Consider the following 13828-nt stretch of genomic DNA (forward strand, 5'->3'; position numbering starts at 1 on the left):
ATATATATATATATATATATATATATATATATATATATATATATATATATATATATATGGAGTCCACATTTTCTTACCTTATCGTCTCTTATTTTAATCATCAACCCAGGCATCTCTTAAAGTAGATTAAATAACTGCAACAAACTTATCATCGGCCCCTTCAACAAAAGAATGAAGTAAAGAAAACATCATTCGTAAACAAAACAATTCGCAAGCGATGTGTCGAAGGTAGAATCAGTCGGACCGCGGACAAAATTACAACGCTATAAGCACCGTGTCTCTTTTATGGTTATAATCAATCTCTGTCCTCGAGAACTCTCTCTCTCTCTCTCTCTCTCTCTCTCTCTCTCTCTCTCTCTCTCTCTCTCTTATCCAACACCGTACGTATTGATCAACGAGGTTGTGTGGCACCCTTGGCCTATCCACTCTGCTCAGTCTATGGCACTGCTCTACCCGCACGCTGTTTATTGATTGCCACCCTGGCACTGATCTCGGGGCTGACGCGAGGCATTGAGTTTCGATACATTATGGGGTGGCACTGTATGTTATGTCGTGCCGCATGTGGTGGCACTGTATGTGATGTGGTGCCACGTGTGTGACACTGTTATGTATATTATTTAGTACCACATGTTGTGGCACTGTATGTATATTATGTATGTATATTATGTGGTGGCACTGTATTCATATTATTTAGTGCCACATGTGCTGGCACTATATGTATGTTATGTAGTGTCACTATGTTTATTACATGTGGTGGCACTGTATGTATATTTTTAAGTACCACATGTGATGGCACTGTATATATATTTTTAAGTACCACATATGGTGGCACTGTATGTATATTTTTAAGTACATGTGGTGGCACTGTATGTATATTGTTAAGTACCACATGTGGTGGCACTGTATGTATGTTGTGTGGTGCCACGTGTGGTGGCACTGTATGTTTATTATTTAGTACCACATTAGGTGGCACTGTATGTATATTATGTGGTGTCAATGTATGTTTATTTTTAGTACCACATGTAGTGGCACTGTTTGTTAGAAAGTCCTGGATAATCATAGTAATGTTTAGGCTGTTGAGAATCAGAGCAGGATTGAAACACACCTTCGTCGCGTATTTAGAAAATGCTAATTTTCTCACTGACTTGATTCGCTACAAATTCACGCAATTGTCCCATGATTAGTTGCTGAACGAAATTAGAAGGTTGAGGCGGCATTTATTTACGTACGAGTATAAAAAGCATTTTGGAAAATCTTAAACTTGATTTAAGTTTTGTTCGTTGTGATGAAATCATCCAGTTTTATTAAGTTATTATATGCTTTTCCTGCCAACTCTTAACTCTGCCAACAGCTTCTAACTCTTAATGCACTCCTATCTAAATAAGAGGTATGTAACAATGCTAACCGTAGAATAACTCTCTCTCTCTCTCTCGTCTCAATCTTTCATCTTTTCCCTCTCTCATCCGCCTCCTCCTCACCCTCCCATAGAGAGAGAGAGAGAGAGAGAGAGAGAGAGAGAGAGAGAGAGAGAGAGAGAGAGAGAAGAGAACTCCAAGTCACGTATTGATTTGAGAGAAAAGTGTTGAATCGCCGCCATGGAGTGAGCTCGATAGAATATTAAGGACTCCCCATTAGATGAAAATCAGATGGAGTGAGCGAAGACCTTTTGTCCTAGGGGGGAACAATCCTTGATGTACCGGGTTCCTTCTGCAAGAGGTTCCCAAAGGTTATATAATAATAGTTTTAGATTTCTACCTGAAAGTTTGGAACATTTTTTCTCTCTTTTTTTTTTGGTTTTTCTATTTTAAAGCGTATGAAAATTTCATGTGGAAATGCTATATCTGTCATCAAGTAGTGTTTTCATTACCTGTATTCGTTATTTGCAAGTCCACGACAGATGTGATCTAAAGTTTATTAACAATAATAATGTCATCAGGAGCAATACGTAAAAATACTCTTTCACATTACTCTTGCCGTTGATTTAATTAGATTTTCCGAACCAGTAGGAATGTTAGATGGTGGAGTATGGTCGTCATTTTATAAAGTATATATTTTTCGAGAGAGTCAAGTTAATAATATCTTTCAGTGATTTTTTTTTATCGAAAAATTGCGCGTCGAACATTTATTATTATAGCTAATAATTCTATTACAAGAAAGGTTTACGCGTTGAAGTGTTGATAATATTTAATTATAGGAAAATGTATGTATGCACGTGTCTGCGTATGTGTGTGTGTGTGTTGTGAGTCAAAAGCCTTTATCATAGTATTCTGATCTGATAAGACTGCGTAATCTTGTTATTCCTTGTGACTTTTGTATACACTGGCATTAATTTAAAAAAAACAACAAAACTGTTTGACCGCTTATTCAACACGTGTTTTTATATGCTTATAAAAGTGCATAGATGTGATTATATGAGAGAGAGAGAGAGAGAGAGAGAGAGAGAGAGAGAGAGAGAGAGAGAGAAAATGTATGGATGCAGGGAAGAGTTGCTAAAAAGATTAGTAAACGAGGTAGGGGACTCCGGCGTTTCTGTGGCTTCCTTGTTGTAACATTAGTGCAGTAGCTTCCTGAATCTCTCATAAATTTGAGGAAGCTTTGAAACGTCACTGGAGATGAAGCCTCTTTGCTGATTGTTTCAGTCTGGTGATTATATCTTAGGGTTCAGGCAAGGTTTCTCTGGGCGTTTCTGTGAATGATGTGTTGTGTTCAACATGGAAACTGAATTTTCACTTCCTATCTTCCTGTTGAATGGTCATCCATGAAGATTATTAATGGTAACGTAAGGAGAATCTTGCGAACCATTTTATACAACAACAACAACAACAACAACAATAATAATAATAATAATAATAACTTTATGTAACGCAAGGAAATAATAATAACAATAATAATAATAATAATAATAATAATAATAATAATAATATTTATGGTAACGCAAGGAGAAATCCTGAGAACCATTTTATAATAATAATAATAATAATAATAATAATAATAATAATAATAATAATAATAATAATAATAAGTATTTATGGTAACGCAAGGAGAAATCCTGAAAACCATTTTTTATAATAATAATAATAATAATAATAATAATAACTTTTTATGGTAACGGAAGGAGAAATGCTGAGAACCAATTTTCATAATAATAATAATAATAATAATAATAATAATAATATCGAAACATGCATAATAATAATAATAATAATAATAATAATAATAATAATAATAATAATAATAATATCGAAACATGCGTCATTTTAGTTACGCTCAATAATAAAAACTGAAACTAAATGCGTGCCCATCCTCAGGATTCATTCATTTTATTTTATCCATTGCTTAAGTGTCGCTAAAAAGCTCTCGAGCACGGCCAGACAACGGCTACAGAGCTCGAGAAATGCACGGAGCATACTGATGAGCTTGGAGCATTCCACGCTCTCCCAAGACGCTGTTAGCGACGTGTTCCGGTTCGTCTTGTATAGTGTTTTTTTTTCTTTCTCTCTCTTTCTTTCTTTACCTCGTTTTCTCTTTGCTTGAAATACTAAGAGATCCTTCTTTTCCTTAATTGTATACTTGGATGATTTTCGATTTGTCTTTTGTAATTATTATTATTATTATTTTTTGTCACCTGCCTTGCGAAAAAAGTTGTTTGCTTTTAAATTTTTGGCGTATGTCTTGAGAAACTAGCCCTCTCTCTCTCTCTCTCTCTCTCTCTCTCTCTCTCTCTCTCTCTCTCTCTTTTCATTTTTCGGAGAATGTCATAATATATATTTTGTGGATTATTTCCTGTCACTTACGGGGGGCTGAAAATTTTTATTTAATTTCATCTGGTTAATTCAGTGCAATCGAATACTAGAATCAGACCTATGATTCAAATTGGCTTACAGAAGCACAATTCTTTATGAAAAACATTAGGCTACTGCTTATTGAGAAATCTATGCAACATTGATTAGTAACGATATGTGTAAAGCTTAACCGGTCAGCGTTCGACAGTTGTAGTTTACTTTTTTAGATTTACTTTCGTCAGTAGACCGTTGCGCCGTATTCCAAGGTGGTCAGTTTAACACTTTTATCATACCTGATGAGAGAGAGAGAGAGAGAGAGAGAGAGAGAGAGAGAGAGAGAGAGAGAGAGAGAACGCGACGCAAGCCGAATGCTCCAGCGATTTCAACCCAACGAGCGAGAAAGGTACTCTTAATGAAATGTGGCAAGTAGATTCCGCAGAGTTTAGCGAAACGTCCTCCCAGCCGCTTATTTACGCTCTCGTTAGGAGCAGAACCTAAGCTACATTCACTGTATTTGATATGTTTTGAAGCCGATTTTAACGTTTTTATTAAATGTATAAACTAATTTTGTTGAAAATACATATGAAATTAGTCTTTTACAGGCTTATCTAATTCTAATAGTTTATTTAGTAATAATTTCATACTTATTAAAACGTTGTGATGACATGCATTTTACAATTGTTGGCAAGTATATATTTTTATTTCTTTAAGAAGGTGCATGGCATGAATAATTTCCCCAGTCATTATGGCCCCATCGTACCGTGGAAGTAAATTTAAGCCTCCTGTCCGTGCAAACAATACAGAAATAGAATTTGCTTAATATTAATGAGGCTTCTGATATAGATTCAAGTCTTAAATTTTGCTCTTTCGATCAGAACGGAAGAAGAGTGTCTACTCCTATTATTTTTTATAATGAAGCCTATAAATGAAAGGGGTTATCGTAGCAAATAATTGTACAGAGTGTGTTATCATCAATACTAATGTATCGAAATAAGTCAGCGCGATTATGATTTTATGGAGATACAACGCTCTCAAATATCAGATGTACAGCACAACGGTTCATCTCCTTCTCAAGTTTGCCACTGTTTAAGCCATGTTTGAATATCCACTCTCCTGGATTATTTAACAAATACTAATTAAGAATATGTTTTATGATGATTATTAAAAAAATTACACCTTCAAAATTAAATCTATATGAATGAAATTCCCTTATGGGATTTAATTACCCATTATGATAGCATCAATAATTAAATTAACTTGTGTGATTTATTAGGACTAAATCTTTTACAAACAGTTCCGAAAACTAATTTTAACATTTTAGACGGAGACCAAGCGGATAAAATTCACGATATATTTCCCCGAACTTTCATATTAATGGACAAACTACGTGTGTGTGTGTGTGTGTGTGTGTTTGTGTGTGTTTGTGTGCGAGAGTTCTGTAACCAGCCAATGAGATGTTTTTTTTTTCTGGTGTTTTAACGTGGTGGGTCCATTAATCGTCTTAATGTATGTAATCACGGGAGGGTAATAGGGTTTCGTTTGGGTTTTGGGAAGTAATAACAAAGTATTAAGGGGCAATTAGAAGGCAGTAATTTGCCTAGCATTAAAAAAAAAAAAAAAGGGAAAGTCTGTTTTCGCTGCGAACGTTTTCCATTTGCGTCGCGGACGTTGCTTCGAGTGGGTTGGCATGGCGGTGAATGAGTGTTTATTCGGAACGAGTGCGTGTGTATGGAAACTGTATGGAAGTGTATGGTTGTCTGTAGGTGAGTGTGAGGGAGAGTGGGATGCGTATAGAGGGAGTACTTGGGGGCGTTTGGAGATCCGTTTTCTGTGCGTTGCTGCTCCTGACTCCATACTACCCTTCTGCAGCAGCCAGCCCACAGGGAGGGGAGGGAAGGGGCTGAGCGCACACACCCTCCTCACGATCATCACGCCCACGCCGCCCACGACGAAGTAAGTACACCCTCACCTACTTTATGAAACCTTTAAAGTGGTCAAGATTCCGTGGAGAAAAGACCAGGGAGTCAGGAAGTGCGAGTGAAGCCCAGTGAGACATGACACAAGTATGGATGTATGGAAAAGGCCCTCCCTATCTCTCTCTCTCTCACTCTCTCTCTCTCTCTCTCAACCACCTCCACCAACAACAACTCCACCACCACCACCACCACCACCGCCGCCGCCACCTCAGCCAACCCCGTAGCCTGGGCCTACTCGGCATCGAGCGAGAGAAGGGGGAAGTGTCATCCTACGAGAGTGTGAGAGGGAGTGAGTGAGAGAGAGAGAGCGCGAGTGTGTGTGAGAAAGAGAGAGAGAGAGAGAGCAACCTAGACACCCGTTCACCCTACCAAACCCTCGGGAAGCGGGGGGATTCCTTGCCTCGCACCCAGCCAACCCAGCTACACGAAGCAACTATTGATTACCTTAGCTATTGATCTTATCCTGAGGTAAATTGTGAGAGAGGTTGGTTGGTAGTTTGAGAGAGTGGGTTGGGGCCCTAGATAGGCTAGTGGTAATGCCTCCTCCTCCTCCTCCTCCTCCTCTTCCTCCTCCTCCACCACCACCACCACCACCACCACCACCCTGCGCCCTCCTCCTCCTCCTCCTCCTCCGCTCCCTCCTCCTCCTCCTCCTCCTCCTACCCACCACGCACGCACTCTCACTCACAGCCAGCTAGATATTGATCCATTGATTTTCAGGCTCTGCTACCGTCTATTTTATTTCCACATCATGCAGTTCTCAGTCCGCGTCGACCCTCCGCCAAGACCGCCACCTCGAATAACGGCGTGTACATAGTGAAATCTGGCGTGACGTTCCCCTAGAGTTTCTCGCGAATTGATCGCGGCCGAAGGTGGTGAGGGGAAACATGAGTGCAGTCGTCGTGGGGCATTGGCAAGTCGTCGGGTGACGCGTTCGCACGCGGCGTAACAGTAGGGTAGTAGTCACTATGCTGCAGTGTCTAGTCGTAGCCCGGGCTCAGTATTACGTAGATGGATTTTGTAAATAAACTCAAGTGCAGGGATAACGTGTGTATACACATTTACAAAAAAATATTATTATTGATCCATTTGTACAAATTTTCGCTCGAGTACCTTCAATCCTAATTTTAGATCTTTCAATATGTGATACTAAGTGAATCTAGTCGTTGTTGTTGTTGTTGTGTAGTTTTTAATATTAAGCGTGTCTATGTCGTCAGCATAGCAAGAAATCATCTTTCATTCAGTGAAACGTTTTGGAGAGGAAAAGTAAAATAAAATAAAATCTGTGCGTATCAGTGGGAATGTCAGAGTGCGCCCCCTTACCAAGTGCTAGTGTTCCGTTCAAGTGTGCGTACCGTTACGTTCTTAAGATGCACCCGTCCCTCTTCCCCTAGAAGCTGACTTTCACCAATGTTTCCATTTTTGATTCCCCACATGTAAGTATGTTTATGACAACGTCTCACTCGTTTTGCCAGTGTGAAGCCTCGGCGATCGACGGGGCATTCGTGTATTCGGTTGCTTAATGAGATGACCTTTCGGATTAACATTTACATAAACATCTCTGGCACAGTTATCCTTGCCTAGGGAAATGGGAAATTTAGATATCCTTGCCTAGGGAAATGGGAAATTGAGTAATCTTTGCCTAGGGAAATGGGAAATTTAGATACCCTTGCCTAGGGAAATGGGAAATTTAGATATCCGGGAAATGGGAAATTTAGATATCCTTGCATAGGGAAATGAGAAATTTAGATATCCTTGCTTAGGGAAATGGGAAATTTAGATATCCTTGCATAGGGAAATGAGAAATTTAGATATCTTGCCTAGAGAAATGGGAAATTTAGATATCTTGCCTAGGGAAATGGGAAATTTAGATATCCTTGCCTAGGGAAATGGGAAATTTAGATATCTTGCCTAGGGAAATGGGAAATTTAGATATCTTGCCTAGGGAAATGGGAAATTTAGATATCTTGCCTAGGGAAATGGGAAATTTAGATATCCTTGCCTAGGGAAATGGGAAATTTAGATTTCCTTGCCTAGGGAAATGGGAAATTTAGATATCCTTGCTTAGGGAAATGGGAAATTTAGATATCCTTTCTTAGGGAAATGGGAAATTTAGATATCTTGCCTAGGGAAATGGGAAATTTAGATATCCTTGCCTAGGGAAATGGGAAATTGGGTTATCCTTGCCTAAGGAAATGGGAAATAATATTCGAAGAGAAAAAGAGAAAGAGGTTATGTGATGACATGTCGGGTTAACATTTACACAAACATCTCTGGCACAGTTATCCTCGCCTAGGGAAATGGGAAATTTGAGTTAACCTTACCTGAGGAAATGGAAAATAATATCCGGAGGTACAAGAGAAAGAAGTTATGTTCTTTTAAACCTTTTAGAATGTGTACCATTACTAATCAGATGACCTTTCGAGTTAACATTTGCATAAACATCTCAGGCACAGTTATTCTTGCCTAGGAAAATGGGAAATAATATTCGAAGATAGAAGCGAAAGAAATGAGGTTCTTTTAAACCTTATAATTGTCCAACTCATGATTATAAGTATATGCATAGGTCTGTTTAGAGGTAAATGATTTCTCCAGATTGAAATGAACCTTCTGCGGATGTCAGTCCATGCCTGACATTGTATAATCTTTGGATTTTATCCGAATGATAATCTTCCGGAGCTTTAGGCGACAAGTTGCTGCCTACTCTTGACTTTGATCCCGATGTTGACATAATAAACATGATGTTTTATTCATCGGGTTTATAAACATCGCTGTGGAAATCTCACTTCTTGATAGCTGTGACTTTTTCACTCGTGGTTTATTTAAGCACCTTTGGATACGAGTAATTTATTTTGTCTAGTTGATTTTCATGTCAGTACGTTTATAAAAAAAATATCCTCAGGTGAATTACATTAAAGAATTAGTATCAGCAAAAGAATCGATCATTACTTTTATCAATTTACGTCTGTCATCCGCTTACACGTATTGATAGATGGCGTATTGAAAAGAATGAATTTGCATGCGTTCCCCTGAGCAATTAAGCCTTCAAAGACGAGAGAGAGAGAGAGAGAACTCTATAATTTCTTAAACTGAATAACCCCCCCCCCCCCAAGTTTTCCCACTGTGGAGACTCGGTCCATTTCATGCTGGGAGGCTATAGAGGCTATAACCAATGGCCGTAAACAGGAAATTATGACGATGTAACATTTTATGGTTGGCGTTTTGCTGCTATTTACAAATTTCTTCACACCCTTTGATCGACTGCCGTTGGGTCTTGCATATATGTTTTGGGAAGTCGATGAGCATCGCAAGGTTGTGTGCATTACGAGCCTTTTAGCGTGACGCAATGATGCAAGAGCTCCCGACCACAAAGTAATTGGTGATATGCCGGAGAAGGCCCGCGCGCGCTCGAGAGAGAGAGAGAGAGAGAGAGAGAGAGAGAGAGAGAGAGAGAGAGAGAAGGTGTTGATGAAATGGGGGAAGGATTTTAGGGATAGAATAAATGAGAATCTAGAAGTTAAAGAGAAAGGTGTGTAAATGTTTATTACTGAAAAGAGACAGATTTGTGTATGAGAGAAACATACGAAAATTGCAGAATTATACGCATGTATGTATATGTATATATATATATATATATATATATATATATATATATATATATATATATATATATATATATATATATATATAATATGTGTGTGTGTGTGTGTGTATTATATATATATACATACATATATATATATATATATATATATATATATATATATATATATATATATATATATATATATATATATATATATATATATATATATATATATGAAAGATTTTCAGATTACTGAATTCATTTTCAGATTGCTGAAGTCATTATTCAGACACTTAATTTTTGGGATAGATCCGAATGGTACCCTTTCAATTTTAGAATTCCATATATAGGCCATTGTACCTTCCCGTTTATGTTCTGACAAGCTCTTTAATTTATTTAATTATTTCAAGTTTACTGAGTGGTGGTAACTTTGGACATAAAATGTTAACTAGTTTGTGTGTTTATGTTAAAGGTACCGGTAGTAATTCATTTTAGTTATGCATAGATATTAAGTTTCATCACACGTCTGTTTAATTCCTTGAAAAATTGATTGCTTTAGGCTTTAGATCTTCTAGAATGAAGGATTAAACATAAACAAAATAAGCACATTGATTGAGTACACCTAGACTGAAAGAATTTGTCGTATTCTGTCACGCGTGGACAGTTAAAATTCTGAGCATACATCAACAAGAGTATTGATTTGGCGTCGTTAATCTTTGTATTCACAAATAGCTCCCTCGTTTGTAACAAGAAATTCTACAGTATCATGTACCTAAGCACTTCAGAATACTCGATAATCATGTTGATAGCTACTCTTTCATTTATCATTGGAATGGGCTGTATAGAGAAATGTCTGCCCACTTGTAGCTAGATGTTTATGATACAAATATACTACAATCTGCAGATAGGTATTCTGAATATTTGCCTAGCTAATCTGGAGGCAATGACCTCTTAAGAATTCTGTTTTTTCCTTGAAAAATTATGGTACTTTTAATGGTTTACTTTCATGTTTCTTCATTTTATGATTCTGTTCAGTCAGGGGTAAGCTCCATATATTCCGGATTATCAATACGGTATATCTCTACCATCCCAAATAATTTTAACTTAGCAACTGTGTAGACTTGTGTTAATTTGTATCTTGATGAAAGTTTGAAGATAGTTCATATACGTATATAGATTCACATTGTGATTTATGAAATAGGATTACTTTGGTTGCTATTGTTTTAAGAAAAAGCTGTGTTTTGCATAAATACCTGAGTTTCATTTCCTTCATCGAAGTGCTCATGAAATTATTTTTCACGGTTTTTATCCTTCCCTCATATTCCTTTCTTCATCGCCGTTTATTCACCGGCCCCTTCTTCCATGCAAATATCTTCAGCTGTTTAACCCCCCTCCCCCCACCATCTCAGTTCCCAGGCCTACCTTAACCCCAGCTTGTTTGTATATAATCTAGTAATGTAGTTTATCTCATTTTTATTGTGATAATTAATTTTCGTTTGGTAGAGCAGACTGTTCGTATGTTACGACACATTTTTGTCTAAATTCGTGTCTTTCATTTCTTCAAATAAAATTTTCATGTTTGCTGATATTAATAGCTTGACATTTTCCTTCTTTCACTATCATTTATCATTTCAACGTAAGCCTTTTCTGATTCACAGTACACAGTAGATTTCATTTAGCTTGCTTCCTTCCATATTCCGTTCCCAAGGCGATGAATTTCTGTTTCCTATCCTGTTCTCTGGTTTGTCCTTTGTTCCTCTCGTGAACATTAAAAGAAGTAATTCCCTACCTACTTCCGGCTGTTAATTACGTGAATCTCTCTCTCTCTCTCTCTCTCTCTCTCTCTCTCTCTCTCTCTCTCTCTCTCTCTCTCTCGTCGATTCGTTTTCAAGCATGAACGCCTTCGTATCTTCCCACATTTTCCTCTCTTCCTACTTTTGATCACAGTCGTAGTCTTCATTTCCGTGTTCTTAGGGCTAGTTACTACAAGAACATCTTATTTATTATTTTATCCTTATTATGTAAATGCCCCATCTTATGCGCTCATATTAGGTACAGTGGCCTTTCTCGATTTCATTTCGTTTCAGATCCGTCAATCATTCCTTTAATTGTATTTCCTTTTCTTCATTATGATTATCTTTCCTCGCCTCTTCTTTCCTTTCTTCATAGCCTACAAGCTCAGCTTTCACTCTTTATTTTTGTTGTATATTATTAAGTTTCTTTCCTTCTTAACTCCGTAAATTCGAACTCTTCCTGGTATTTCTTCTTTCTCCCACCTTTGAAGACCACCACCATTTAATTTTTTGTCTTTTTGGCCCTGTTGAGTTTAGATGCAGCCTCATTTTCACCCTTCCAGTTCAGTGTTACTTAATTATGCCATTTTTCCCAAAGGCTCGACTTCTATTTTAGCCTTTCGTCTTTCTTTATAAATAATCTAATTTTTGCCTACGATAATGTATGACCCTTGCACACTAAAAACCCTTATTCTATCTTGTAAATTTCCCCAGTTATGAAGTCTATCTACTTATTTTGTCCATCCTTTCCACTCCATGGTAGAATTCCTCCATATTTTGCCTATTCCCGTTTTTCATCCAACTTAGGACACGACTAAGTTCCTAAGTTTATCATCTCCTACGGTGTTGCAAGTTAATAATTATAAGTTTATCATCTCCAACGGTGTTGCAAGGTATTAATCATGACTTTATATCCCTAATTTTGTAAATCAATAAATAATCTCCGGGATAATTTTGTGCTTGGAATGAAGCACAGACGCATCCTCCGTGTGATGTAAGCAACCTGCTTTTAGCAGTGATTTCTGGATAATTAACTTCCTCGGTTACCTTCCTATTGTCTGGACCGTTAATCCAGCATTTATTTTAAATACATATTGTTAACCACCACCGCTGTCTTTCCCCTTCCTTCGTACAGTTAATTACAAGGGTCTTCATTGGCTCACTTATTCTCCCTGTTAATCAGAGGTATCTGTTTAGTTACGCTTTTGTTTATCCATTTATTTTCTTGTTACATCTACGACGGTGGCTTTCGCTTCTGTTCTTCCGTTCTCTCTATATGTTGCTTTATTATCTTCATTCTTCGGCCGTTTAATCCTCCGTCACTTTATTTTCGTTATCTTAATGGCCTTCCTACGTCCCTTTCGTCTAAGAGATGTTTTTGCGCAAGTTTCTCCTTTCATACTCTGTTTTCGAGCTAACCAAAATAAAATTTCCTTCTTATTTCTTCTTTTCTATATATTTCTATGTCCATTTTCATCATCTTTTTCCTTCTTATCTCCTTATTTCTATGTCCATTTTCATCATCTTTTTCCTTCTTATCTCCTTATTTCTATGTCCATTTTCATCATCTTTTTCCTTCCTATCCTTATTTCTATGTCCATTTTCATCATCTTTTTCCTTCTTATCTCCTTATTTCTATGTCCACTTTCATAATCTTTTTCTTCTTATCTCCTTATTTCTATGTCCACTTTCATCATCTTTTCCTTATCTCCTTATTTCTATGTCCACTTTCATCATCTTTTTCCTTCCTATCTCCTTATTTCTATGTCCACTTTCATCATCTTTTCCTTATCTCCTTATTTCTATGTCCACTTTCATCATCTTTTTCCTTCCTATCTCCTTATTTCTATGTCCACTTTCATCATCTTTTCCTTATCTCCTTATTTCTATGTCCACTTTCATCATCTTTTTCCTTCCTATCTCCTTATTTCTATGTCCACTTTCATCATCTTTTCCTTATCTCATTATTTCTATGTCCACTTTCATCATCTTTTTCCTTCTTATCTCCTTATTTCTATGTACATTCATCATCTTCTTCCTTCTTATCTCCTTTTTTCTGTGTCCCCATTAATCTGTTGTAAATACTGTCTCCTTTTTCACACTTTATGGAGATATACATTTTAATTTTAAATTGCACACTTCCCCACCTCCCTTTAATGAGGGGTTGGCTCCAGAAGTTGTTTGCGTAACTGTTTTGGGATGAGCTTGCTAGCCTAGCCCTATTTAACCTGGTTGCTTCTGGTCACTGCTAAGGCCTAATTGGTTTTACCATAATTCCTAATATTTCACCACTCAATTTTTATTATAGTTTTTCCTTTATCTATATTCCCCTCTTTATCTTGCTCTTTCTTTAGCTTGAAGGGCGGTTGTTTTGTATCTATATGATACTAAACTGAATACCCAGTATGTTAATCAACTATGATTTTTGCTGTTGCAAGTGAATATATATTATATATATATATATATATATATATATATATATATATATGTGTGTTTGTATGTGTGTGTGTACACACGGAAATAATCAACACAGTCACGTGTAGAACAAAAATTATAATCAACAATCACGTGTAGAACAGAAATAAATTACTGACTGGCATCAGGATCGAAAGCAGGTCTTTCAATTGAACGGCAAGGACGCTGCCAACTAAGCCACACAAGCCTACCTAACCATTCAACTGGAAGACCCGG

The 13828-nt window shown here is 37.1% G+C and overlaps 1 protein-coding gene across 7 annotated transcripts in view; it reads left to right on the forward strand.

The window, feature by feature from the left end:
* LOC136840748 (protein tramtrack, alpha isoform-like) overlaps positions 1-13828 on the forward strand; it is a 234778-nt gene that overhangs the window by 92514 nt on the left and 128436 nt on the right. Inside the window, exon 1 of one of the 7 annotated variants that reach the window (XM_067107582.1) lies at positions 5290-5735. The exons of 1 other annotated variant lie outside the window; for it this stretch is intronic. In XM_067107582.1, the coding sequence (XP_066963683.1) occupies positions 5470-5735 (266 nt within the window). In that variant the 5' untranslated portion in view covers positions 5290-5469. Of the gene's footprint in view, positions 1-5289; positions 5736-5996; positions 7195-13828 lie in introns of those variants that run through there. 5 more of the 7 variants (XM_067107583.1, XM_067107581.1, XM_067107586.1 and 2 more) reach the window with 5 other exon arrangements.

This window comes from Macrobrachium rosenbergii, chromosome 8 (assembly GCF_040412425.1).
Source record: "Macrobrachium rosenbergii isolate ZJJX-2024 chromosome 8, ASM4041242v1, whole genome shotgun sequence".
NCBI classification, from domain to species: domain Eukaryota; kingdom Metazoa; phylum Arthropoda; class Malacostraca; order Decapoda; family Palaemonidae; genus Macrobrachium; species Macrobrachium rosenbergii.